The sequence below is a fragment of the Daphnia carinata genome, chromosome 3, assembly GCF_022539665.2.
Source record: "Daphnia carinata strain CSIRO-1 chromosome 3, CSIRO_AGI_Dcar_HiC_V3, whole genome shotgun sequence".
Lineage (NCBI taxonomy): Eukaryota > Metazoa > Arthropoda > Branchiopoda > Diplostraca > Daphniidae > Daphnia > Daphnia carinata.
The window spans coordinates 3655073-3681657 of NC_081333.1; the positions used below are offsets into that span (position 1 = coordinate 3655073).

Below are 26585 nucleotides of genomic sequence, written 5' to 3' on the forward strand. Positions count from 1 at the left end.
AAAGCATGGCAATGATTTAAAACATTCACATAGTTATCAAGAATCTGTGTAACCTCTAGGCAGCTTCGCGAACTCTAACTGACCTCTAATCACTAACCCCAAACGCGAGCATTCGAGCTCGCAGGTGGTTTAACAATATATAGAATGGCAACACCGCCACGAAATATTTTTGATCGCATATTACGTTCGAATTGGTTCTCGATCTCGTTTTTCAGTGATCTTATCGTTTTATTTCTTCTCTCTGAAAACCGTTCTCGACAGAATAAACTCTAAACAATAAAATAAACTTCACTTTCGAGGTGCTATTCCCAGTACTTACTTCAATTTTTAAATGGCTGCCACGTCTATGGAACGTTATCTTCAAGTGCTCTATTCTACTGTTGATGCAAAGAAAACGCCACTGCCTACTTCGTGGAGCAGTACAGATAAAAACAACTATATTAAACTTTCTAACATGCACCGGAGAGCCCATTACAAAGGTATGTGTTATTTACATTTATACAGAGGGATAAACTAAATATTTGATCTTCCTATAGGGTATTCACGTTCAATAAAAGACACTGCATGTGTGAGAAGTGATCACCCTATACCTCTTGCTTGCGGTCTCTACTATTTTGAAGTCAAAGTTATTGACAAAGGATTAAAAGGGTATGAATATACCTATGAACATGTTCTACTCAACTATTATAATCTTCAATTAATTAATTATTTGTTCGTATTCCAGGAGCATTGCCATTGGTGTTGGAACTAGAGAAATGAATTTAAGCATACTTCCTGGAATGGACAAGAATTCTTTTGGCTACCTTGGCAACTGTGGTGGAAAATTCTGGGGATCAGAAGTGGGTACAGCCTATGGACCTTCTTTCACTACCAATGACACAATCGGTTGCGGCGTTAACCTAGTTAATCGCCAAATCTTTTTTACAAAAAATGGAAAAAATCTTGGTGAAGCATTTTCCGGCTCTCTTTTTGACGCGTCTTCAGTTTTAGGGTTGTACCCTACAGTTGGTCTCCAAACCACGGGAGAAGTTGTAGAGGCAAATTTCGGGCAGTCACGCTTCATGTATAACATCGAAAAAGACATAAATGAACTAAAGAAGAAAACTGCCTCCTCAATTACTGAATTTCCTATACCAAATGAGCACACTGAGATGCCAGCCGTGTTTCAAAGGTAAATCATTACTACGCTTGGATGCAACAGCAACTTGATTCATGCCATACTATTTGTTCGTCCTTCTATGTAGCTGGGTGTTTTCATATCTAATGCACCAAGGATACTATTCTACAGCTGAAGCATTGGCGCGCAGTACTGGCCAAAAATTGGGTGAGGAAGAATCATCGATGAAAAGCAGACAACGTAAGCAAACTATTCTAAAAAAAAACCTGGTTGTGAACCGAACCTTAAAATATTCTTCTCCACTTTCCATTGAAAGGAATCCAAGGTCTGGTTTCAAGTGGAAAAATAGGAGAAGCAATTGACGTGACTCAAGCATGTTTCCCTACGTTCCTGGACTCGCATCCCAATTTATTCTTTTTACTGAAAGTCCACCATTTCGTGGAACTGATTGACACTTTGAATCCTAAATCTTTCTTAGCTGCATTGAAAGCCGCCCATGCCTGTTTGTTTGTATCGCAAGATGAAGCGGAAAAAGATGTGGAAATGAAGGAAACCTCTTCACGTGATTCCCACTCGGACATTACGATGGATACAGCCAAAGATGATAATCTTGAAATTGGTAAAAAGTTTTCCTTAAAAATAAAAATGTACACTTTTACCTTACCTTTTGTGTTATCGTAGAAGTTGATGGTCCGGGGCCCAGCAACGCGTTCGCTACCCAAGGTAGTATTTACAGGAGACGAAGCCGCCGAATTCACGGCCGTTTGGATCGCAAAGCTGTTATGGAAACAATTGAGTTAGAAAGAGAGTTGAAGAGTCAGAAGTTCACACCAGAAGATCGCAGAGCTGTTATGAAAACAATTGAGTTAGGAAGAGAGTTGAAGAGTCAGAAGTCCACACTAGAGGATCAATATGGAGTGAATGACGCCAATAACAACTTACTTGCTGTAAGCCAATATTAATAGTTAGTGTTTCTTATAAATTATTTCGTCCTATGTGTTTCTAGAAAGCCTTTAATTCACTATCGTACACTTACCGCCTGTTGGAAGGTCCTTTGAGTGAACTCGTCGACCCGAAACAGCGAGAAGTGTTGGCTGATACACTCAACTCCGCCATTTTGGAAGCGAATCAGTTGCCCAAAAAATCAATTTTGCGGTTAGCTATGGCACATGCAAAAGAACTACAACAGACAATGGCCCAAAACGGTATCGGAGCGTCGGCATTCGCAAGCATCGATGAATCGTTTTAGAACATCTCAGACACCACCCTTAGGTATTGTTTCTCTCTAATAGCAACACGTGAACAACCTACAAAATTTTCAGCCCAGTAATAACAAAACGTACCTGCATTTGCCCGTTTGGCCTTTATATCTAAATTTCTTGTTTTCGTACGTAATGACCTTTTCTCCTGTTTATCAATGACATTTGTACCTGTTTAGGCAATTTCCGTGAAGTTTCTTTGTACGTTGCTAAAGTGCGATTGTAAGAATTCAATTGTACGCGTCACCGTTAAAAACCATTAAATAGTTAACTGCATTGTGTCGTTACTTGTCGCGGCAGCACCTGGAACATCATTTGCCAACTTTTGTTCCAAGACCAAAATGTAAATTTTTTATACATTAGCAATACGTCATATTGATAATCCAAAACTCAAGGGTATCACAAATCGCAAGAATGGCACGGATGCAGTGCGAAAATTCTAAAGGGCTATTTGTTCCAAATTCCTTGACGAACTGACTGGCTTCAATGCGATGCCCTGGACCGAACAAAGCTCAAAGTAAAGACCACCTAGCTGAATGAGCTCTTCATGTGTCCCTTGCTCTTTTATCGTTCCTTGATTAGTCACTGTTATGTTATCTGCATTTTGAATTGTGCTTAGACGATGTGCGATTGTGATGCACGTACGGCCCTCTCTGGCGGCGTCCAAAGCCATTTGGACGACGTGTTCACTCTCGGAATCTAACGCCGAAGTTGCTTCATCGAGCAGCAGGATTTTCGGATTTCTTATCAATGCTCTTGCAATGGCTACACGTTGTTTTTGTCCTCCAGAAAGCTGAGTACCCTCGTTCACCGACCATTGTTTCGTAGCCGTTTGGCAGTGATTGGATAAATGTATGAATATTGGTTTTTCTTGCGGCTTCAATGATATCATCCATTGGAATAACACGGCTGTTGTCTCCATAAGCAATATTTTGACCGATGGTCAAGTTAAACAGAATAGGCTCTTGGGATACGATGCCCATTTGTGAACGCAACGAGGATATGTTGATTGGATTAATGTCTTTTCCATCTAATTGTACTTCCCCGCTGTCTGGATCATAAAAGCGTTCCAGTAACTGAATGCAAGTCGATTTTCCACAACCACTGTGGCCCACAAGGGCGACCGTCTGGCCAGCTCGCACGGCCAAAGTCAATCCCTGAAGAACTTCAGCATCCTTACGCGTGGGATATCGGAAACGTACTTGATCGAAATCGACATTTCCTTCAACGTTTTGTATGATGGAACCGCCAGTAGAAGAGGCATCAATAAGTGGAATACGTTTTAGTAAAGCAAAGATCCTGTTGGCAGCTACTTTGGCTTTGTTATAATTAGGAGCGAATGCAACTGCCTGCCCAATCATTTGGGTTCCAAACAGGAGGGATTCGCTGACTTTAAAAACGCTGGTGAAATCGAGACATTCATTGACGATAAGCCATCCACCGTAATACATTGTTACGGAATATGCAAACATTGGGATAGCGCTGGCGAATCCGAAAATCGCACCGCGGACCCAAGACTTTTTCAGAGCTTGTCGATGAGGTTCTCTTAAAGATTCCATGTAGATTGTGTGGAATTGTCTTTCTTTGCCAAGACTGGCGACTGTTCGGATGTTTCCAATAGCTTCCATAGCCACTTTGGCCGATTTTTGTAAGGCCTCGCGTTCTAGAGCTGATTGGCCCATGATAATTTTGGCTTGGAAGTAAGTGGAGACGAGGAGAAGAGGAACGAATGCTAAAGCCACCAATCCCAGTTTCCATTGGAAATAGAGAGCCAGAACAATGGATGCAATCATGGTGGTAAGCGCCTGGAACAATACACCAATTCTCGATCCAGTAGCGCCTTGAACACTGGCAGCGTCACCAGATAATCGGGCACAAAGTGCTCCGACGCTGTTGGTTTCCCGATCGAACCAGCCAACTTCTTGTTTTAAAATAGCCTGGAAGGTTTGTCCGCGTAGTCTTGATGTTAAAGATTCTCCGGCAACGCTGAACGAGAACGACTGGGCAAAAGCGGCGAATCCGGCAACGATGCCCAGAATCAAGAACATGAGCGAATAAAAATTGCCTCGTTCTCTTTTGTAGGCTTGTTCTTCAGCAGATCCACCTGGTGCTAAGACCCCAAGAACTTCGCTGAAGAGGATTGCATAGACTGGAGTGCTGAGACCAACGATTGCCGACCCGATAACACCTACAGTAATGTAAGGCCATTCTTTCTTGTTCATCCTCATAATTTCCATTAAACTAACGTCAATGTCTTCTGATTGAGCGGACACTGCTGAACTAGCAACAGATAATCGAGCCCTTCGACGAATAGAACTGTCTTCCTAGCGGATGGCTTCCTGCTAAACTGGTTGCATCCATGGCTTCTTCCTTTTCATCCGGAATCCAAGATTTAGCTTTGGCGATGTTCACTTCTTCAACTTATGATTCTGAATTATCATCGAAAGAGCTGCTTTTACTGTCTTTCTCGCCACCTTGTTGAGATACAACTAGTCGGTAATAGATTCCATGTTTGGCTATCAGTTTATCGTGCGTCCCATCTTCCTATAATTGCAATTCAGAAATTTTGTTATTACTTTCTTTAGTAAGTAAAAATTAATAGACATTCTGTCCAACCTGGATAACGCCATCTTTGATAACGATAATGCGATCAGCGTTGCGAATGGTCGTGAGCCTGTGGGCAACGATGATGGTGGTACGTCCTAGCCTGGCCTTGTCTGAAGCTTTTTGCACGACTGATTCACTCTGCGTATCCAATGCAGAAGTGGCTTCGTCCAGCAGAAGAATTATAGGTTGACGGACGAGTGCGCGGGCAAAGCATACTGAGAACTAATATGGAACCATTGCTGCCAATAGTTCAGTTTCGGACATACTTGCCTTTAGTTACTTCTCAACCTCTACCTTGCTGCCCCCAAAACATGTCTATCCATTTAATTATGATATGTATACTATTATTGAAGTCAACCCTAATCTAGATATGCTTATTACGCAGCTGTTGCAATTAATCGAGCGGTTGGAGCGCTGCTGTCATAAAAAAAAATATCAGGTTAGTTTACTTGAACATAATAGTTCACATAACAGATTTCAAATGGAAGGTAAGTGAAAACGGTGCCAAAAATGTATCAACGATTTTTAAACAAATGTTATACTTAAAATTTAGGATTCCGGCTTGGTTCAGCTTCCATTGTTAGCTTTAATTATCTACAGAAGTAATGCCATGTTGTTAGATGGATCATCTGCCCAAACTGTAACTCATTCAATTACAGAAATGAGATAAATAAGTTTTTGCCTGACAGACGCTTGATTGAGCAGGTTAGCCACATCTCTGGAGATCCTCCTTTCGATTTATTCAGCTCTTTTCGTGCCAAGTATGGTGTTTATACAAAATACGCAGCAAGTTGCGCCATCTTATCTTTAGGCTTCGCTCGACCACGGCCACGTCCACGACCTCGACCTCTACCACGGCCTCCCCTTTTGCTTTTAGCATGAGACGCGTAACGCTTCTCGACTAGGTCAGATAGTTCGGGTGAACAAAAGATACAAGCGTCTTTAATTTTTGTCAGTCCATTGGCTAACTTAGTTTTTTCCTAAAACAATCACATAAAATTTCATGAGATAAAGCAAACCAATGTTGGATCTAAAGATAAGATTTTACCGGCCGGTATTCGACAATCATTTGTCGGGCATCACACTCGGGGCATGTGGAATTGGCAACGCTAAGTTTGTTTGCATCTTCACAAATTTTAATTACAACCTGACATCTATGAAACAGAAAATAACAATAGTAAAATAGCATCGATACTAAAAAGTGCGAACAAAACCTTACTGGTTACAAGCCAATTGCCACTTTGGTCCAGAGGTAGGATCAAGAACAAGAATGCCATTGGGACATTCGCCACATGAAGCAACTCCAGTAGCATTTAGACCGTAGGCACAAGACGGATGCGTGCATTGATTACATCCGCTGCCTTTCTTCATTTCCCTGATAAACATGTAAGTATTACATTAATCATTTGTTATTTATACTAATACTACTAGGTATGCATTACGAAGACACACGTACCTAAAAGGAGGATAAACATAGCAATAGGGACAAAAGGGAAATCCTTTTCCATTCGGCCCACCCACCCAAAGCAATAATTCAAAGTCATCCAGTGGACATTTCAATTCATTGAATAATTTGAAATTTCCAGCAGTGGGCAAAGAATAAGTGGCATCACAGTTCGGACAGTGAAGACGCGCAGGTTTTGAAGCCACAAGTTTCATGAATCTAAACATAACAGAATTATAAAAGAGTTTCACACAGGTAAAAATTAGAAGACTCATAGCATTAAATAAAATGCTGTATCCTACCTTCTACACGCTCCACCTAAAAAAAAAAAAAAAAAATTGAAAAATTTGTAATTGTCTAAGCCCACATAGTTAAAAATAAAGATTTGCCTCACATCGACTGAAATTTCGGCCACTTTGCGATAACGTCGAAAAAGTATCTTCGAAAAGATGATCCATACTTTCAATATGCTGAACGAAATATATGAATTTTAATCGGAAAATTTCCAGGGCGTGGCGAAGAATTTCATCATAATTGCCTCTTCCTTTTGCAATCAAATTCAACTATTCCAAAGAAAAAATATATAGATTTATATTCAGGAGTTGGAAAGCTTTTCTCAAGCTTGCTGTTGGCAACCAAAATAAAATCAACACTTACTTGTTCTTCCACTGCTGAACGCATGGTCGGTAGTACCAGTTGCGGGTCAATCTGAAAAGCAATATTTCAACACGTTAGAATTATTCATGTCTAAAAAAAACAAAAAAACAAATGTAATACGTACGCGTCGATATCCATGGACTAACGAGATTCCAAGTGCTGTAGGAATTAACTTTCTCCCGCTACCAACAGTAACATAGTTTCTCTGTGAAATGTTATTAATATGAACTGGAATCGATGCATCCTGTAAAGTGAATTTGTTGAAAATCAAAAACATTTTAAACCAAACTCAAAATCAAAATTAATACAGTTCCAATGCCATGTTTTTCCATCAGGGTAATCAGTTCAGACTCCGTTAAATAATCTGGTGGTGAAGTCAACCGTTCGATTAATTTTACCTTATGGAAAGAATCATGTTAAGAAAATTTTCTAGAGGAAAACGCCTTGGATAATACATACTTCGTTTACAGGAACCATTTGATTAAGTTTTAAGTCAGGCATGTGCTCATCTGGGCTTAGCGCTTGCCAATGCATAGTTCGGGTAAAACCAGCGTCCAGCAATTTTTTACCACTAACGGAAAATGATTCATGGCCCACATCAAAATCTATTCGAGTAACCAAGTATTTACAGTCCGGAGACACCTAAAAGTCAATAATGGGTGGTTTCAGTTACGGAATCTTTTAAGGCGTTAAGGAGTAAAATTACCGTTCCAATAAAATGGCGAACTATGTAATCGTAGAGACGCCACGAATCGTGGTCGAACGCTTCTCTAGAGGCCAAAGTCTAGAAACCGTAAACCAAATCACAAAGTAAAATGGTTATAAATGAAATAGTATATGGTTTAAATTTACGGTTATAACCATACATATAAATTTATGTAGTTATTAATAATGGTTAAAGTAATACGTTAAATTGCATGATGATGGAAATCAAACGTTACCATTGGTGTGATCGGTGGATGGTCTCCAACATCTTGGCCTTTACGTGGATGGATAGATCCTACGTATCAGGATGAATGTTTATCCCAAGAAAGATTAGTAGACTATTAACCTAGCAAATGTGATAATGATTATTAATGATTAATGATTACCCTGAGAAAGAACATCTCGAACATCGGCACCAAAATCAGGGCTCTGTCGAAATTGTTTCAAAACCCCAATGATGTCGAAGTTTTCCGGATAGTGCGTTGTTTCCGTTCGGGGATAAGAGATATAGCCCTAAAATGGAACTGTCTATGACTAAACAAATAAATTATTATCCCTTAAATTTATGAAACACACTTGAGTGTACAGTCGTTCTGCTATGATCATCGCGCTATGAGGACTCATACCTACAAAAGTGCATTAGGCAAATTTTGTTAAAGTGCATATAAAAAATGTATACCTAAACCGGAGCTAGCAACCCTCATTAATTCAACCGTGTTAAGAGCCTGCGGACGTTGCTTCACCTTTTCTTTCTGAGAGATGCCCGTAACTCTAGAAAAAAGATAACAGTCAAAGTTTCTTCAAGAAGGGAAAGCAGTGCGATTTGAGATGTACTTGGCTTGTTTGCAGTCTTTTATCTTGTGATGGAAGGTCGATGCAACTTCGCGATCAAATAGGCGAACTCGTTCCCATTCGAGAACAAGTTTACGGAATTCCGTTGCTTGAACAGACACCTGAATGAGCCAGAATGGCTCCGGCTGAAAAGTTTTGATGGTGTCATGCCGCTCAACACAGAATCCTATAAGCAAACTAAGTCATTATGAGATAAAAGACGAAATAGAAAATTCGAGTTTCCTCTACCCAATGTGGGTGTTTGACATGGACCTGAAATTAGATATGAAATAAGATAGGCTACTAAACTGTATTATGTGGAAATTTGTATACCATAAGAAATCAGTGTAGAATCCAAATTGCCATACTTTCCCTAATGAGACAGTGAATAATTATATTATATGAGTATTATGGTAAAGAATTACTACGTACCTGAAAAAACCTTGTTTGGAACCGTGTAAAAGCACAGCCAATTCTCAAGTCTATTTCTTGCCTGGCATCCACACTCTTGGATTCATTTTCATTAGGAGAAACTAAATTATTCATAGCTGATTTGATATCCTTTTCAGTGATAGCAGAAAATTTTGCACGAAAAATGACTTGTTCATTTCTGCGAGTTTTCATCATCACATGTTCAACTTCATGTATCACTTCAAAACAAATGTTTTCTCCTTCCTTATCACAGTCTAGCCAAAGAACCAAATAATTGGAACCTTTGGCTTCTTGAGATAGAAATGTTGGTATCTTCAGTTTAGGTGTTGCTTCCTTCTTCTCTGTTGGACATGTGAATAATTCAACCTAAAAAAAAAAAAATAACATCAATATCACAAGTAACCATGTAGTGATTTAATGCTACTTACGGGGTCTACACTGTCCCAATTGTTATAGCGGCCAGTGAAATCTAATGACATAACCTGTAAAACACAAACTGATATAACAACGTGACTAAATTAGGGTACAAACATAAAAATTAGTTACATGTCCACAAACTGACGTCATTTTAAAGAACACACTTTGGCCTTTGAATGATCCATTCCACTCATGGATGGAACATGCTCCATTGAAACCTTAATGAGCAGGAATTTAAGTTACAGACTAATACCATATGCAGCAGTTTTTGATGCCATGGTGATTCAAGCAAGAGATTATACCTTTCCTTGAATGACAGCTATTGTTGCTCAGGATTTTTGCCAAGCTTGCTGCAAGACTTGGCTTTTCCGCCACCATAAATACAGTGTTTTTTGACATTTCCGAAAATAACGCTGCTACTCCACGTCAAAGGCGGAGATAGACGTCGATTCGAATCGGAAGCCAGAGCAGACAACGGTCAGCAGCCGCCTCGTACGTTTGGGTTTGGACGTCAACGATGCGCGGAATAGCTTTATGCAAATCAGTATCCATCTCCAGCGTTGTCCAATAAACGATGTTACATCAAAATCAGAAATGTTGTGGGTGCCTGATGTATGGCATAAAACTGTCAGGAAGTCAAGAATAGCATTGGATGAAAAACTGTAGGCCATCTAATAAGCCAAAATAGCGACTGACCCTTGCAAAAGCGGCAAGTAGCCACCAGCCAGCCTTGCACTTGCACCCAATAGATGAGCTTGAGCCGAAGCTGGTTGGACGAATTCCGTTGATGAACATCTTGCAAGTCCCTCGTCTTCGTATTTAGCATAAAGTGGCTTGTGTAAGTCTCCATGCAAAGCATGGCAATGATTTAAAACAATCACAGAGTTATCAAGAATATGTGTAACCTCTAGTCAGCTTCGCGAACTCTAACTGACCTCTAATCACTAACCCCAAACGCGAGCAGGCGAGCTCGCAGGTGGTTTAACAATATATAGAATGGCAACACCGCCACGAAATATTTTTGATTGCATATTACGTTCGAATTGGTTCTCGATCTCGTTTTTCAGTGATCTTATCGTTTTATTTCTTCTCTCTGAAAACCGTTCTCGACAGAATAAACTCTAAACAATAAAATAAACTTCACTTTCGAGGTGCTATTCCCAGTACTTACTTCAATTTTTAAATGGCTGCCACGTCTATGGAACGTTATCTTCAAGTGCTCTATTCTACTGTTGATGCAAAGAAAACGCCACTGCCTACTTCGTGGAGCAGTACAGATAAAAACAACTATATTAAACTTTCTAACATGCACCGGAGAGCCCATTACAAAGGTATGTGTTATTTACATTTATACAGAGGGATAAACTAAATATTTGATCTTCCTATAGGGCATTCACGTTCAATAAAAGACACTTCATGTGTGAGAAGTGATCACCCTATACCTCTTGCTTGCGGTCTCTACTATTTTGAAGTCAAAGTTATTGACCAAGGATTAAAAGGGTATGAATATACCTATGAACATGTTCTACTCAACTATTATAATCTTCAATTAATTAATTATTTGTTCGTATTCCAGGAGCATTGCCATTGGTGTTGGAACTAGAGAAATGAATTTAACCATACTTCCTGGAATGGACAAGAACTCTTTTGGCTACCTTGGCAACAGTGGTGGAAAATTCTGGGGATCAGAAGTGGGTACAGCCTATGGACCTTCTTTCACTACCAATGACACAATCGGTTGCGGCGTTAACCTAGTTGATCGCCAGATCTTTTTTACAAAAAATGGGAAAAATCTTGGTGAAGCATTTTCCGGCTCTCTTTTTGACGTGTCTTCAGTTTTAGGGTTGTACCCTACACTTGGTCTCCAAACCACGGGAGAAGTTGTAGAGGCAAATTTCGGGCAGTCACGCTTCATGTATAACATCGAAAAAGACATAAATGAACTAAAGAAGAAAACTGCCTCCTCAATTACTGAATTTCCTATACCAAATGAGCACACTGAGATGCCAGCCGTGTTTCAAAGGTAAATCATTACTACGCTTGGATGCAACAGCAGCTTGATTCATGCCATACTATTTGTTCGTTCTTCTATGTAGCTGGGTGTTTTCATATCTAATGCACCAAGGATACTATTCTACAGCTGAAGCATTGGCGCGCAGTACTGGCCAAAAATTGGGTGAGGAAGAATCATCGATGAAAAGCAGACAAAGTAAACAAACTATTCTTTAAAAAACCTGGTTGTGAACCGAACCTTTAAATATTCTTCTCTACTTTCCATTGAAAGGAATCCAAGGTCTGGTTTCAAGTGGAAAAATGGGAGAAGCAATTGACGTGACCCAGGCATGTTTTCCTACGTTCCTGGACTCGCATCCCAATTTATTCTTTTTACTGAAAGTCCACCATTTCGTGGAACTGATTGACACTTTGAATACTAAATCTTTCTCAGCTGTATCATTGAAAGCCGCCAATGCCTGTTTGTTTGCATCGCAAGATGAAGCGGAAAAAGATGTGGAAATGAAGGAAACCTCTTCACGTGATTCCCACTCGGACATTTCGACGGATACAGCCAAAGATGATAACCTTGAAATGGGTAAAAAGTTTTCCTTAAAAATAAAAATGTACATTTATATCTTACACTTTGTGTTATCGTAGAAGTTGATGGTCCGGGTCCCAGCAACGCGTTCGCTACCCAAGGTAGTATTTACAGGACACGACGCCGCCGAACTCGCGGCCGTTTGGATCGCAAAGCTGTTATGAAAACAATTGCGTTAGGAAGAGAGTTGAAGAGTCAGAAGTCCACACTAGAGGATCAATATGGAGTGAATGACGCCAATAACGACTTACTTGCTGTAAGCCAATATTAATAGTTAGTGTTTCTTATAAATTATTTCGTCCTATGTGTTTCTAGAAAGCCTTTAATTTACTTGCGTACACTGACCGCCCGTTGGAAGGTCCTTTGAGTGAACTCTTCGACCCGAAACAGCGAGAAGTGTTGGCTGATACACTCAACTCCGCCATTTTGGAAGCGAATCAGTTGCCCAAAAAATCAATTTTGCATTTAGTTATGGCACATGCAAAAGAACTACAACAGACAATGGCCCAAAACGGTATCGGAGCGTCGGCATTCGCAAGCATCGATGAATCGTTTTAGAACATCTCAGACACCACTCTTGGATATTGTTTCTCTCTAGTAGCAACACGTGAACAACCTACAAAATTTTCAGCTCAGTAATAACAAAACGTACCTGCATTCGCACGTTTGGACTTTATGTCTCAGTTTCTTGTTTTCGTACGTAATTACCTTTTTTCCTGTTTGTCAGTGATATTTGTACCTGTTTAGGCAATTTGCCGTTAAATTTCCTTGTACGTTGCTACAGTGCGATTGTAAGAATTAAACTGTACGCGTCACCGTTAAGAACCATTAAATAGTTAACTGCATTGTGTCGTTACTTGTCGCGGTAGCACCTGGAACATCTTTAGCCAAATATTGTTCCAAAGACCAAAATGTAAATTTTTTATACATTAGCAATACGTCATATTGATAATCCAAAACTCAGGGGTATCACAAATCGCAAGAATAGCACGGTTGCAGTGCGAAAATTCTAAAGGGCTATTTGTTCCAAATTCGCTGACGAACTGACCGGCTTCAAGGCGATGCCCTGGACCGAACAAAGTTCAAAGTAAAGACCGCCGAGCTGAATGAGTTCGTCATGTGTCCCTTGCTCTTTTATCGTTCCTTGATTAATCACTATTATGTTATCTGCATTTTGAATTGTGCTTAGACGATGTGCAATTGTGATGCATGTACGGCCCTCTCTGGCGGCGTCCAAAGCCATTTGGACGACGTGTTCACTCTCGGAATCTAACGCCGAAGTTGCTTCATCGAGCAGCAGGATTTTCGGATTTCTTATCAATGCTCTTGCGATGGCTACACGTTGTTTTTGTCCTCCAGAAAGCTGAGTTCCTCGTTCACCGACCATTGTTTCGTAGCCGTTTGGCAATGATTGGATAAATGTATGAATGTTGGCTTTTCTTGCGGCTTCAATGATCTCATCCATTGGAATAACACGGCTGTTGTCTCCATAAGCAATATTTTGACCGATGGTCAAGTTAAACAGAATAGGCTCTTGGGATACGATGCCCATTTGCGAACGCAACGAGGATATGTTGATTGGATTAATGTCTTTTCCATCTAATTGTACTTCCCCGCTGTCTGGATCATAAAAGCGTTCCAGTAATTGAATGCAAGTCGATTTTCCACAACCACTGTGGCCCACAAGGGCGACCGTCTGGCCAGCTCGCACGGCCAAAGTCAATCCTTGAAGAACTTCTGCATCTTTACGCGTAGGATATCTGAAACGTACTTGATCGAAATCGACATTTCCTTCAACATTTTGGATGATGGAACCGCCAGTAGAAGAGGCATCAATAAGTGGAATACGTTTTAGTAAAGCAAAGATCCTGTTGGCAGCTACTTTGGCTTTGTTATAATTAGGAGCGAATGCAACCGCCTGCCCAATCATTTGGGTTCCAAACAGAAGAGATTCGCTGACTTTAAAAACGCTGGTGAAATCGAGACATTCATTAACGATAAGCCATCCACCGTAATACATTGTTACGGAATATGCAAACATTGGGATAGCGCTGGCGAATCCGAAAATTGCACCGCGTACCCAAGACTTTTTCAGAGCTTGTCGATGAGGTTCTCTTAAAGATTCCATGTAGATGGTATGGAATTGTCTCTCCTTTCCAAGACTTGCTACAGTGCGGATATTAGCAATCGCTTCCATTGCCACTTTGGCTGATTTCTGTAATCCATCGCGTTCCAAAGCGGATTGACCCATGATAATTTTTGCTTGGAAGTAGGTTGAAATGAGTAGAAGTGGAACGAAACATAAAGCAACCAATCCGAGTTTCCATTGGAAATACAGAGCCAGAATAACGGAGGCGACCATGGTGGTCAGCGCCTGGAACAGTACACCAATTCGAGATCCAGTGGCGCCCTGGACGCTGGCAGCATCGCCAGATAATCGAGCGCAAAGTGCTCCGACACTGTTCGTTTTGCGATCGAACCAACCGACTTCCTGCTTAATAATGGCTTCAAAAGTTAATCCGCGCAGTCTTGATGTTAAAGATTCTCCGGCAACGCTGAACGAGAACGACTGGGCAAAAGCGGCAAATCCAGTGACGATTCCGAGGATTAAAAACATGAGCGAATAGAAATTTCCTTGTTCTCTCTTCTCGGCTTGTTCTTCCGCCGATCCGCCGGGTGTCAAGACTCCAAGGACTTCGCTGAAAAGGATGGCATAAGTTGGCGTACTGAGACCTACAATGATCGACCCGATGACTCCTACGGTGATGTAGGGCCATTCTTTCTTGTTCATCCTCATAATTTCCATTAAACTAACGTCAATGTCTTCTGATTGAGCGGATACTGCTGAACTAGCAACAGATAGTCGGACACTTCGACGAATAGAACTATTTCTTCCAAGCGGATGGCTTCCTGCCAAACTGATTACATCCGTGGCTTCTTCCTTTTCATCCGGAATCCAAGATTTAGCTTTGGCGAGGTTCACTTCTTCATCTTCTGATTCTGAATTACCATCGAAAGAGCTTCTTTTGCTGTCTTTCTCGCCACCCTGTTGAGATATAACGAGTTGGTAATAGATTCCATGTTTGGCCATCAATTTATCGTGCGTCCCATCTTCCTGGATAACGCCATCTTTGATAACGATAATGCGATCAGCATTGCGAATGGTAGTAAGTCTGTGGGCGACGATAATGGTTGTGCGACCTTGTCTCGCCCTGTCTAAAGCTTTCTGTACGACCGATTCACTCTGCGTGTCCAGGGCGGAAGTGGCTTCATCCAGTAAAAGGATTCTTGGGTGTCGGACAAGTGCGCGGGCAATAGCGATACGCTGTTTCTGTCCACCGCTCAATTGGGCTCCTCGTTCTCCAACAAGAGTTTCGTACTTTTTCGGAAGTTTCTGGATAAAATCGTGGGCATTTGCCGCTTTGGCAGCGCGTTCCATCTCATCATCGGAGACTCCATCTCGGCCGTAGCGGATGTTTTCGCCGATTGTCGTACCGAAAAGAACGGGTTCTTGACCAACCATACCAATTTGTTCTCTCAACCAACCCAAATTGAGTTCCTTAACGTTGTTGCCGTCGATGGCCACCGATCCTTCAAGTGGGTCGTAGAATCTCTGCAGAAGTTGGATGCAAGTGGATTTACCACATCCGGAAGTGCCGACCAAAGCCACAGTTTGACCAGGTGAGACATCGAAGCTGATTCCTTGAAGAATCTTGACATCCGGACGGGAAGGATAATTGAAATGGACATCTCGGAAAGATATTTTGCCATCAATCCCTTCTGGAACTAATCCCTCTTTGGAGGAGCTATCGATGGGAGGAATTCGATCGATAATGCTAAAAATGGTGGCGGCAGCTCCACGAGCGACTGAAAAGGCTTCCATGTAAGGCGCGGCTTGTCCAATTTGCATAGCGCCAATCAAGACGCTGAAGAAGACGATGAGGAGGTCGGAAGAAGTGTAAGAATCAGCTCCGCAAGCGCCCAGGATGAGCGAAATGCCGTACCAGAAGGCCAGGGCATAGCTGGCGTAAATGATGCCCCATACCAGGCCAGCACCAATGCCCGTCGCCATACCACGTTTGATGCCGGCCTTTCTCGCGAATGTTAAATTCTTTTGAAAACGATCAATTTCTTTGCTTTGTCCGCCAAAAGCCATTACTGTCCGGATGGAACTGAAAACCTCTTCTGCCACACCACCAGCTTCGGCATAGGCTTTTAGCTCATTCTCTGTCAAAGATGCTTGGACTTTGGCTAAAATACCCATAGAAATAGCCAGGACAGGTGTGGAAACTAACATGACTAAAGTCAATTCCCTAAGACATTTACGATTCCATTAGTTTTACGGTTATTGGTTGATTTTTTAAGTGATTACCATCCGTGGATAAACGCATTAATAATTGATGCGATGAAACTCGTCATGGAAAATGTGAACATGCCAATTTTCTCTCCTATTCCATCTTGGATCTTGTTTAAATCTCTACAAAGTATGAAATGAGGTTAATAGGTTGGTACATATAAAAAAAACAGCTGTCATACTCTGTTATGCGACTGGCGAAATCATTGGAAGATTTGGTGTCGTACCAGCCAACATCCTGGCGAAGGACGGCTTGAAGGAATCTACTCCTGATCCGGTAGACCTTGGTATGATAATAAAATAATAAAATTAAAATTAATCATAAAGCAGCTTATGACTTTGCATTTTTTAACTAACAAGGTTATACACTTATTTATAGATTATTAGATTATATTATCAATTGACGGACTGGGTGGGTTCACATGGTGAAATATTAGATAAATGCAAGGCTATGAAAAAGGTCTATATAGATAGCGTTCTCTTACATAACCAGCAGTTAAGCAAGTCATCCCTTATGTTTGTTTACCTGATTTTCGGCCGTAAAATTAAGCGCTGTAACAAATATGAAACCTAGCCCAAAAAGTGCGGCGCCAATGACAGCGACGTAGATACCGAACTTGGTAAATTCGTCCTGAATCGCTTGTCCCTCTGGCCTGTCGTAAATGTTTAAAACATTATGTAAAACCTTGTTTAGCATATCATTAATTTTAGCTTACGAATTTGCGTATGAATTGTCCGGATCAGAAAGATTGCACGTTGGACCTCTATAGAAAAAAACAAAACAAAGACGAATTAATAAATCATTAAGTTTAAATTTAAATATAGATTTGTCTTACAGAGGGTACGGATAAGTGTAGTTGGGATCATTGGAAATATTGCAGTTGATTTCATTAATTGTTTCCTGGTCTAGTCCTCCGCCGACGAATGCATTTGTGATATCGCCAAAGAGAATCAACATAATTGGGAAACAAATACCCGTACCGATAGCCCCTAAAGTGCCAAGAACTAACAGCACAAAATCGGTAGGGGAAGCGTAACGGAACAGGTCGATAAAAGGGACAGGTGGAGTTTCGGGAGGTGGTGGTTTTTCTTTCTTTTTCTTTTTCTTGCCATCTTCCTTATTGTCAGGGATGCTGGAAATCGAGCTGCTAGATGTGTCTTCTTTCCTTTTTTCGTCGTCGGCGATGTAAGCCTCATTAAGTTGGCCTTTTAGGTTATCGAGATCCAAGTTTGGCGCCATTTTCAAATTCGGGTCACCTGTCACGAAAGGAGTTGTTCTATAAATGGTTGCCTGACGTAAGCAATGTTACCAATGGCAACGTAACCACACATACAAATATATTAAGCTATTTGAATGTCAGTGGTTACTAAAATTTGTGTCACGCTATAGAAGTAAAATGATGTACGTTAAGTGTTTGTAAATAAAATTACCTGTCGTTTGACGCTTGCCCACCTCTTTACAGACTGGTCGAAGTTGATCGCTCGGGACCACTTTTGTCCTAGAATAATTTTTTTCTGTTGCCATCCCGCCGTTTTTATAGGACACGCGTGAAAAGATAAGTCACAAACCATAGTGCACAAAAGAACTCTGCCGTGTTCCCTGACGAAATCAAGTTATGCGATGAGGTGGAGATTAAAAAGTGCGCTGGCGCAATAGCCAGACGATCAATCTCCATAACTTATTCAGAAACATTTTATGCATTTTCATTATTGATGTCTCGAACAGGTTGGAAATTCCCAGTTTAATTGATTGTGATGCAATCAGAGCAAAACTTAAATTGTGACTTGGCTAGCAGGAAACCCAGTTATTTCACGACGCACAGATTTTGTTTTCCTTTTCTGAACTCATGTTGATAAGTTACAGGCTAATCTAGGTGAAAGATGCAATAGATCGTTATCGAGTAGTCTATGAACACATGTAACCGAGCTGAATTCTGCCGACCTTCGACTCTACTAACCACCCTTGCAGAAGTGCCTATTTTGATATTCCTGGAGAAAGTACTCGATTGCGAAATCTCTAAAACCAAAGCAAAGCAATAATTTGTTTTGTTTTGGCGCAGAATATTTCAAATCGTTACATTACAGCCTCCATTACATCAGCAACATTTAGTTGCTTTGCATCAGGGTGTTCATGACCGTGATAACAGTTCATGTCTGGGCAAGTCAAAACATATTTTCGGTATATGAGCAGCAACGAGTTCAATGATCACAAGGTTCGTGACAGTTTTTTAAGCAACATTCCAAATGATGGACATTGTTGAACCTTGAACACATCTGAATTCCACCAGTTGGCCTTAGAATTGATTTGTTACGCCATTGCATAAATTTAAAGCTGACTGCTAATTACCTTTCTTGCTAGCTACTGATGAATTGGATCTATTTGCTCTCAATTTTGAATCAAACTAGACTTTCCTACGTTGGCGTCTCAGGTCCATCCCCAACGCGACTCCACATCACGAAAATTCATTGACGTCAATTACCTAAAATGTAGAATAGGAGTCAACAAACCGATCACGAAAAAAAAACATCCCTTCTTAATTTATTTTTTAAAAATAAAAAAAGAAGATGATACGATAATAAACATGGTTAATAATCCAGTCTCTTTGAAACCGATAGGGATGGTATGGGAGATTTAAAAGGGACTGGAATATTGCTATCACGACATCCTATAGAGGATCTACAGAAAAATTGGTGATACAATGAGGAACGGAACAAAAAAAAAACATTTTTTTGCAACAAAAAAACAGAAAAATAAATGAAAAAGTGCAAATTTTGCTTAGAATGCCAATAATAATAACAGGAGTAAAGCAATAAAGGCCAAAAATTCACTACCCACATCTTACGGGTGAGTGCCGCCTTTGTTGCTCCACTCGGTTATTATTGTTATCATAATTTTTCGTTTTCATTTCTTAGTATTATTGCACTGTTTTTACTTGAGTTTGAAACACCTAGAGGAGTGCCGAGTTTGATACGTAACTTGACTGGATGAAGTTGCTTGATTTGACGAGTGGTATGGTGGCAGTGTGCGCACAAATTGAGAGGAGGGGGGAGTCTCCTGCAACTAAGTCTTCGTCTTGAATAATAAAATAAAAAAAAATTTAATAATAAAATAAATAAAGGCATTCAAAGGGATCACGAGTGGCAGGAAAGTCGGCTACACAGACACCTTAAGGCGAAGTGGAACCATGAGAAACAATGTTTTAAAAAATAGAGAAAAATTAATGAAATTACGGAACTTTTACCGATCTCATGGTTCCACTTGTTAGAGATACTAGGTAGATGAGATGGTCGAAATTAAGTTGATTCATCCCTGAATTCCACTATGAACCTACTCTACAACTCTGATTTCATCACATGGGAACAAAAATGATGCTGCAAAGGCATTAACTTCAAGGGGAAGGGTATACAGTGTTCGAATCCCATCTTAAAATTGGCAATTAAGTAAATTGACTTTGTCGCTCCACTGCCCAGGAAAAGTCGCACCTGATGGCGGCTCAGTGCATGGCTAACAAAGAAGAGGAAGATATTCAGAAGAGGTTCAGAGAAAAAGAGAAAAAAAAGCAACTTGAATAATCAAGTCAATCAATACCGTACCGTTTCGCAGATATTCATATTACAGCAATCTTCAATGTTGATGACACGTTCGGCAGGTTGGCGATGTTTAGCTTGTCGGATTATTCTTCTCTTGAAGCGGGAACGGGACGAACTCAATCGCCACACACGTAAACTCAGGATTATGACCGTGATAATCAACACGACGCACATAATTGACGTGCTGATCAGCGCAATGAAAACTTCGCTGTACTCGCCAGCGAAAGATAGCCCATCACAGGTCTTGTGCGATGGGCTTTCAACAGCGTCTACTATTTCGCAACGATCACCGATAAAGTTCTCCGGGCAACTGCATTTAAAAAAAAACGTTAAATATGATTACAAGTACTTCAATATTATCTTATGACATCCAAATCACCTGCAGGTGATTTCATCGTTGACGTAAAAGCAATGGCCTTCATTCAAACAGTAACCATTACATAATGCAGCGTCACTTCCATCGGGACCGGTGTTAACCTGTATTGCTTGAAGTGTACTAGTTAACACTACAGACGAATTGATTCCTGTAGCTTGGGTGTCATGGATTTCAATTACATGATCTGTGGGCGAATCAGTTGTTATTTTGGCAGCTGAATTGTGGATATCCATTGACGGAATAATCGGGCAGACAACAGCATTCCGCTGGAGGACAATCACAGCCATAGGTTTATGCCGATAACGGCGTAGCGGTACAGGTCCATCGATAGATCCTTCTTTAGGTAGAGACCAAAGTACCTTTTGATCCCAATCGGTCCAGTATATGTGACGTTCGCCCACCTTAAAGAGAACGAAAAGAAGTCAGCATGAAAACCTTTAATATTTATCAGAGACAACAAAGTTTCATACTGTTAGACCAAAGATAAATTGTCCTCTCATTTCGTGCCCTTTTCCTTCGTAAATGAGTTGCCTTCGCGATCCGTCAACATGACTTCTTTCGATTTGAAAAGTTCCATGTCGAAGGTTATTGGCCCAATAAATCATTTGCTGGTTGATATCCAAGCCTAAACCGTGAGGCATAAACAGTCCTTTCTGTACAATAATCTCTCGATGGCTTCCATTCATATGTGAACGTTCGATAGTAGGGCGGTCGATGTTCCAATTGGTCCAAAACAACATTCTGAAAGTAGAGGAAAACGTTAGAAAAAATAATTAAATACACACATATCAAGTTATAGATACCGAGTACAAGGATCTGATACAAGTCCTCTGGGTTTATCCCCTTCAAGCAGATGTACCAGCTCAATCGTGTTATTTTCGTATACGTGAAGGTCTGCACGACCAACCACTAAGCGGCGAATGGACTGTTTTGAACCGTCAGTCCATAACAGCGCTTTCTCCAGATTATCGTAGGTCAAAGCTTCAACAGATTCATTGCTACTTCCTACGCATCACGTCCACAAAAATTAGCACATGTAAGGGAATAAAAACAAACAACAAACCATTACTTTCTATGACGTCACGAACCGATCCTTCAGCCCTGATCCCATCGAAACTAATGCTAAACACGTGCCCACGGCGATTGCGCTTATCAGAAAAGTATAGCCTTTGTGAAGATGGATCGTACGCCAGAGCAACTAGCATGGATGCATTGTAGGATTTGAGCGTGAGTGGATTGCTGTGAGATCCATTGGTGAGAATTTCGATCTGATCGCCCACAGCTACAATCAAATCTGTAATTGAAAAAAAGGAAAGAACATGAGACGAGGTGCCATTCCAACCGACTGAAATTCGATCACTGAAGAGGTCGAGATTCGGCATTTGATACCCTTCAGTCTACTTGTTAAACTGGCGTAAAAGACAGTTGTAGACTTGTGTACGTGACCGAATCTATTAGATGATAACGGATGTTTCAGGTTTCGTGTAGGCAGTTGTCGACAGAACATGTCCAGTTTGGTAGACGTTATCAATGTAACAACAAACGGCCAAACTGTTAGCCTACTTGATTTTCATAGTGGTTCCAGAATTTGGAAAACCAGGAAATGCAGAAACATTTTTTTTCGCGTTTTTTGGTCATTATTCTTAGTGTTGTGCTATTTCTACATTTTTACCCCAAAAAATCTTTAGTTTTGGAGTCTGACTTCCTACAAATAATTATAACTGTTGGGGGATACTGTTCAAGGTTAAAATATTAAACATGATTACCTAGGCAAAAATATCGACTAAGCAAATTTCAAGGCCTCTGTCTGTTGGTTGACTGTTTTTCGTCAATCCCAGATAGACATGAACTAGATCAAAACAATACGAGTACAACCCACTTCTGAAATTTAACGTGAGAGTTTGCAAAATTGCTTTCAACGAATTATTTCTTTGTTATCTCATTCAAGAACTGTAGGCGGGCAAAATTCCGGTAATTTTGATCCACGTATCGTCTGCTACGGACTACGTGACTTGGCTGGGATTACCTTCAGTACTTTGTTCGTAAAATATATTTACCGTCGTAATTGTTGGCGGCTGCAAACGCGAAGAAAATCCACACTAATAAGGATCTTGAAATCATATCTCGATCCGCAGGCAGAAGAGAAGCAGGTAAGTTTATGGAATACTCATTGATAAAATAAAAAACCGAATTGAACAGTATTCCTTGTCTCCACCGGCCACCGAGACACCATGAACCGGGAAACGTGCCAACCCTACTAAATCTAGTTCGGTCGAAATTCTTGGGATCATGCGCGAAGCAACCTTAATTTCCCGTTCCACTTCTCAAAACTACCGAGTCTCGTGGTGCAGCAACACTAGCACACTCTGGCGGAAAAAATACCTTGCTGATTGAACGCCATCTTTTAGCTATTTTATCGAACTAAACTTCGATTTGCTTCTGCGGCATTTTCAGTGTTTACAGTTTTAGAGGGAAAAGGAACAACTAATATATTTTGTCCGTTTTCGAATATTTCCTTTAAAAAATGAAGGACTCTGAAATTTTAGAAGCGATGGAATCTAAAAACGCCATAAAATTTAAAGAACAACTTTATCGACTCATTATCAGGTAGCAAGTCGAACCATACACTAAAATGTAAATCTAAGCATGGCTACATGATGATTGACTCTTCCCCATCCACAGCCAATTATTCTATGATGGCTTTCAATCCATGGCTGTGAGCTTGTCGTCAGCTGTTCAGGCACATCCGGCATGTCCCCCATCAGATCGCCTAAACCATATTGTCTCACTTGGTCTTCAGCACGAACACAGTAAAATGAAACTTGTTTCAGTTTTACGCACATTGCAATACAATTTTGTAAACTTTTTAGCCTTGAAGAAACCATTAAACAAAGTGGAGATGCTGTTGGGCCCAGGGCTTGATTTGGAATACGAAACAGATGTTCAAACCTCTGCCCCAGAACCTGCTCTATATGAAACTGCATATGTAACATCCCACAAAGCCCAGTGCAGATCTGGTGCTTTCAGTCCTGATGGTCAGTTGGTTGCCACAGGTAGTGTCGATGCATCCATCAAGGTGATTAACTTCAATATTTGATTCATCTAGGCAAATGTATTTATTCACTCACCACTAGATCTTAGATGTGGATCGTATGCTGGCCAAATCTTCCCCTGATGGAGAAATGGCCACTGATCAGCAAGGCCATCCAGTTATCAGAACTTTGTATGACCATGTGGAGGAAGTTACCTGCCTAGAATTTCATCCTCGCGATGCTATTCTTGCATCGGGGTCACGTGATTGCACTGTCAAACTTTTTGATTTTAGCAAAGCAGCGGCCAAAAAAGCTTTCAAAACGCTCTCGGTAGTATGATCAAGAAATTTTAGTGAATGATAAGAGTATTAATTTTAGGAGTAAACTAGGATTCAGATCAAATTCGCTGCATGGCATTCCATCCAACCGGGGATTATTTAGTAGTCGGTACCAATCAGCCTGTGGTACGTCTTTATGACACGAATACTGCCCAATGCTACGTGTGTTCATTCCCGTCTCAATATCACACCAACGCGATAACTTCTCTCAAGTATTAGAAGAACTGACTGCAAAGTATCTTTGGTCGGTTAAAAACTGCGTCTATTTTCCTACCTTTTCTACTAGGTATTCTTTTGATGGAAAGCTCTACGTATCCGGATCTCGAGACGGCTCCATAAAACTTTGGGACGGCATTTCTAGCAAGTGCGTTGGCACCATCAGTCAGGCTCACGAAGGTGCTGAAGTAGGATCCGTCACCTTCTCTCGCAGTGGAAAAGTACTTAGATTGCTATATGCTTAAAAATCGTGGATTTTATATTATTTCTCTTTGGCCAAACAGTATGTGCTATCATCCGGAACAGATTCATCCGTTAAACTTTGGGAACTGTCCTCATTGCGCTGCATTATAGCCTACACCGGGGCAGGCACTATGGGTAATTGACATATAAATTTAGCACTAAAACCGTTTCGATAATTGGAGGCATTTTCAGGCAAACAAGAACACCGTGCTCAGGCGCTATTTAATCATTCAGAAGACTTTGTTATGTTTCCAGATGAGGCAACGACCTCCTTGTGTTGTTGGGATGCCCGCACTGCCCAGCGCAAACAGTTGTTGTCGCTTGGTAATGCAGATAGTACTTTATTTACGTGAAGTTTTAGTAAAATTTACACTGTGAATTTCAGGTCACAACGGCGCAGTCCGTTACATCGTCCATGCCCCCAGCACAGCGGCTTTTCTCACCTGTTCAGACGATTATCGCGCCAGGTTTTGGTATCGTCGTAACCCACACTAAAAGTCTCAGACTGTACATCATTAAAGGAGAAATAAAAATGTCCGTTATGTTTCATAAATATGCTCTATATCATTCTTTTCTTTTGAAGACGTATGGTTGCTACGAATAATATCTACACCAATGCATTTACAAGCGATGTATAACAGGATCATATTCGATTCTTTCAAGATTATCTATATGTTTCCACCACCCTTTAAGATGGCTGTTGAGTATTAGTCTAAACCAAGGCGTAAATGGGATGTTATTCTTTTCGAGGTAGCCTTGAAACTCTCGAAAACCCGGAAGAGACACGTATGCCACACGGCTGACTTCGTTGGGGTTGGGCTTCATAGCAACATCCTTCCTTAGAAATAGGATGTAATCCACTTCATGTTCCCCCCATTTTCCATCAGAGGGAGCACCATAGATAATTCTGGTGAGAATCTTAAAATCTGATAACTCGATACTGTCTGGATCAATGCCCAGCTCAATTTGAAGCCTTCTTCTGGCAGCTCGTCTGATTCCAACATGGCATGCTTCATCAGTTTCATCAGGAGAGCAGTTGTGTAAAGGGTGACTGCAGCAGGAGTTGGTGTAATAGCCTGGAAATTACAGATTATACATGAGCTGTGAAAATGCATCAATTTTCAAGCTAAATAATACCAGGGAAAGTAATTTTGTGTTCAGATCTTTGCTGCATGAGTAACTCGTTCTTTGTATTGAAGACAAAGACACTGAATGCCCGATGAAGAGGTGGTAACTGGCCATTTGGACCAAGCAGATGAGCTTCTTCTTTTGACATTTCACCAATGGCCTTGTCGTTGGTGTCAACAGCAATGCATTTTTCTTTAAGCAGGAATGCTTGTGTAGGATCCATGGCTAACTGTTGATTTTTTCTGACACTGAAGAACAATAACGGTTCACTGGGCGGATACCAGGGTGAAGTACGACTGTATGCAGTACAGATTCTCGTAAAAATTTTACCGGCCATTATTAATCAAAGCTTTTATGTACACGAAAAAATATCACAGATACTATATGGAATTTGAAGCTAGGTCAGGAAAGTGGTTAATCCACGTGAGCAAGAGGGAGACTGCCGATAGACGTCTGCTTCTGTAGTCTTATTATGATATAGTTACGGCACTTTCTCTTTCCATTTTGATCTCATTCCCCTTTTCTTTTACCACGGTTTTGAACAACTCTCCTGCACGTTATAACATGTGTGTATGCCATGGGTTTTGTGTAGACTGGCAGTTTTTTTTAATACAAAACCAGAAAATCACGCATTCATAGAAATAACCCGTCTTGTAAACCACAAACTGAAAACTCCGCCTTCTATTGGTCTTACAAAAAGGTTATGTTTAAATACGTAGGGTTCACTTTTATACAACAATTTAATAATCTACATAAATTACTTACCGACAACGATGGAGTCTTGCAGTGCGACCAGGTAAGTGTTTTCTGCCCGTGGGGACTGAGCTCCGCCTTATATATTTACGGATTCCGGTCTATGAGATAGGTTACACAGAATGATCTTTCTAGAAGTGTTTTCCAAAAACCCTTGCAGGTCATACAGGTGAAATGAAAGTTTTTTGTTAAACAAGTAAGAATTTTAGAAAAGCTGGTAAAAAGTTTTCTTCGTACGTCAGTAGTTTTATCTTGGCAAGTGTCATATTAGAAAATTCCCATAACCTGGGGGGTCCTGCGGGCTCGTTAAATCGTTACCTAAAATGTACAACACAAAAATTCTCAGGCTAACAGATAACAAACGGAGAAAGCTGTTTTCGAGTATTATCGTAGAAAGTCTAGAACCAAATAGAACAGTGTCTTACAAATAACCATAAAATTAACCACAGTTCAGAAATATAATTAACATCACAAACACGCTGAATACCGTAA

The 26585-nt window shown here is 40.7% G+C and overlaps 8 protein-coding genes across 10 annotated transcripts; 3 read left to right on the forward strand and 5 right to left on the reverse strand.

The window, feature by feature from the left end:
• The first annotated feature begins 254 nt into the window (after positions 1-254).
• Positions 255-2366, forward strand: LOC130693168 (ran-binding protein 9-like). Its single transcript, XM_057516292.1, has 7 exons — positions 255-479; positions 537-648; positions 725-1171; positions 1245-1357; positions 1434-1736; positions 1799-2064; positions 2124-2366. The coding sequence occupies exons 1-7, from the start codon at positions 332-334 to the stop codon at positions 2364-2366; spliced, it is 1632 nt and encodes a 543-aa protein (XP_057372275.1). The 5' UTR covers positions 255-331.
• A 394-nt stretch (positions 2367-2760) lies between these two features.
• On the reverse strand, positions 2761-5296 carry LOC130693167 (ATP-dependent translocase ABCB1-like). Its single transcript, XM_057516290.2, is given in 5 exon segments — positions 2761-3178; positions 3180-4695; positions 4697-4920; positions 4993-5198; positions 5278-5296. Coding segments are annotated over 5 exon segments (2328 nt in total). The 3' UTR covers positions 2761-2815.
• A 304-nt stretch (positions 5297-5600) lies between these two features.
• LOC130692980 (DNA topoisomerase 3-beta-1-like) lies at positions 5601-9986 on the reverse strand. The gene is made up of 22 exons (XM_057516072.2): positions 9772-9986; positions 9599-9687; positions 9481-9534; positions 9053-9418; positions 8954-8993; positions 8870-8893; positions 8624-8807; positions 8469-8560; positions 8366-8415; positions 8176-8302; positions 8026-8084; positions 7791-7868; positions 7544-7726; positions 7393-7482; positions 7209-7328; positions 7085-7135; positions 6822-6990; positions 6730-6745; positions 6440-6646; positions 6203-6358; positions 6032-6137; positions 5601-5963 (listed from the first exon to the last, which is right to left on the reverse strand). Exons 1-22 carry the CDS (start codon positions 9866-9868, stop codon positions 5754-5756), a joined length of 2568 nt encoding a protein of 855 aa, XP_057372055.1. The 5' UTR covers positions 9869-9986; the 3' UTR covers positions 5601-5753.
• Positions 9987-10983: 997 nt separating this feature from the next.
• LOC130693166 (ran-binding protein 9-like) lies at positions 10984-11698 on the forward strand. Its single transcript, XM_059494814.1, has 3 exons — positions 10984-10991; positions 11046-11492; positions 11566-11698. The coding sequence occupies exons 1-3, from the start codon at positions 10984-10986 to the stop codon at positions 11696-11698; spliced, it is 588 nt and encodes a 195-aa protein (XP_059350797.1).
• Positions 11699-12970: 1272 nt separating this feature from the next.
• LOC130692977 (ATP-dependent translocase ABCB1-like) lies at positions 12971-17979 on the reverse strand. Its single transcript, XM_057516070.2, has 7 exons — positions 17848-17979; positions 17253-17673; positions 17133-17180; positions 16943-17069; positions 16599-16699; positions 16435-16539; positions 12971-16375 (listed from the first exon to the last, which is right to left on the reverse strand). Exons 1-7 carry the CDS (start codon positions 17939-17941, stop codon positions 13072-13074), a joined length of 4200 nt encoding a protein of 1399 aa, XP_057372053.1. The 5' UTR covers positions 17942-17979; the 3' UTR covers positions 12971-13071.
• A 955-nt stretch (positions 17980-18934) lies between these two features.
• On the reverse strand, positions 18935-22689 carry LOC130693012 (protein cueball-like). Its single transcript, XM_057516116.1, is given in 9 exon segments — positions 18935-19489; positions 19659-19921; positions 20011-20317; positions 20387-20784; positions 20854-21124; positions 21187-21388; positions 21453-21677; positions 22441-22575; positions 22578-22689. Coding segments are annotated over 8 exon segments (1716 nt in total). The 5' UTR covers positions 22675-22689; the 3' UTR covers positions 18935-19489; positions 19659-19840.
• Positions 22690-22791: 102 nt separating this feature from the next.
• On the forward strand, positions 22792-24765 carry LOC130692987 (cleavage stimulation factor subunit 1-like). Of its 2 annotated transcripts, XM_057516081.2 has the most exons (9): positions 22794-22990; positions 23066-23193; positions 23254-23459; positions 23518-23745; positions 23805-23965; positions 24040-24190; positions 24254-24347; positions 24405-24536; positions 24598-24765. In XM_057516081.2, exons 1-9 carry the CDS (start codon positions 22908-22910, stop codon positions 24705-24707), a joined length of 1293 nt encoding a protein of 430 aa, XP_057372064.1. In that variant the 5' UTR covers positions 22794-22907; the 3' UTR covers positions 24708-24765. The 2 variants fall into 2 exon arrangements, with proteins under 2 accessions (XP_057372063.1, XP_057372064.1); XM_057516080.2 differs by having other exon boundaries at positions 22792-22990; positions 23066-23459.
• Positions 24752-26166, reverse strand: LOC130692998 (isopentenyl-diphosphate Delta-isomerase 1-like). 2 transcript variants are annotated; one of them, XM_057516102.2, is made up of 3 exons: positions 26106-26166; positions 25350-25582; positions 24752-25288 (listed from the first exon to the last, which is right to left on the reverse strand). In XM_057516102.2, the coding sequence occupies exons 2-3, from the start codon at positions 25561-25563 to the stop codon at positions 24834-24836; spliced, it is 669 nt and encodes a 222-aa protein (XP_057372085.1). In that variant the 5' UTR covers positions 25564-25582; positions 26106-26166; the 3' UTR covers positions 24752-24833. The 2 variants fall into 2 exon arrangements, with proteins under 2 accessions (XP_057372085.1, XP_057372084.1); XM_057516101.2 differs by lacking the exon at positions 26106-26166 and having other exon boundaries at positions 25350-25822.
• Positions 26167-26585: the final 419 nt, after the last annotated feature.

Coding starts and splice junctions, on each gene's coding strand:
- LOC130693168 (XM_057516292.1), top strand. CDS start 332: ATGGCTGCCACGTCTATGGAACGTTATCTTCAAGTGCTCTATTCTACT. Junction 1,172..1,244: donor ATGCCAGCCGTGTTTCAAAG/GTAAATCATTAC, acceptor CCTTCTATGTAG/CTGGGTGTTTTCATATCTAA. Junction 1,737..1,798: donor AGATGATAATCTTGAAATTG/GTAAAAAGTTTT, acceptor GTGTTATCGTAG/AAGTTGATGGTCCGGGGCCC.
- LOC130692980 (XM_057516072.2), bottom strand. CDS start 9,868: ATGTCAAAAAACACTGTATTTATGGTGGCGGAAAAGCCAAGTCTTGCA. Junction 9,419..9,480: donor ATTGGGACAGTGTAGACCCC/GTAAGTAGCATT, acceptor TTTTTTTTTTAG/GTTGAATTATTCACATGTCC. Junction 8,808..8,869: donor ATGTCAAACACCCACATTGG/GTAGAGGAAACT, acceptor GTTTGCTTATAG/GATTCTGTGTTGAGCGGCAT.
- LOC130693166 (XM_059494814.1), top strand. Junction 11,493..11,565: donor ATGCCAGCCGTGTTTCAAAG/GTAAATCATTAC, acceptor TCTTCTATGTAG/CTGGGTGTTTTCATATCTAA.
- LOC130692977 (XM_057516070.2), bottom strand. CDS start 17,941: ATGGCAACAGAAAAAAATTATTCTAGGACAAAAGTGGTCCCGAGCGAT. Junction 17,181..17,252: donor TACACTTATCCGTACCCTCT/GTAAGACAAATC, acceptor TTTTTTCTATAG/AGGTCCAACGTGCAATCTTT. Junction 16,376..16,434: donor AATGCGTTTATCCACGGATG/GTAATCACTTAA, acceptor TAAATGTCTTAG/GGAATTGACTTTAGTCATGT.
- LOC130692987 (XM_057516080.2), top strand. CDS start 22,908: ATGAAGGACTCTGAAATTTTAGAAGCGATGGAATCTAAAAACGCCATA. Junction 22,991..23,065: donor CTTTATCGACTCATTATCAG/GTAGCAAGTCGA, acceptor CCCCATCCACAG/CCAATTATTCTATGATGGCT. Junction 24,191..24,253: donor CCTTCTCTCGCAGTGGAAAA/GTACTTAGATTG, acceptor TTGGCCAAACAG/TATGTGCTATCATCCGGAAC.
- LOC130692998 (XM_057516101.2), bottom strand. CDS start 25,677: ATGGCCGGTAAAATTTTTACGAGAATCTGTACTGCATACAGTCGTACT. Junction 25,289..25,349: donor ACACAAAATTACTTTCCCTG/GTATTATTTAGC, acceptor TGTAATTTCCAG/GCTATTACACCAACTCCTGC.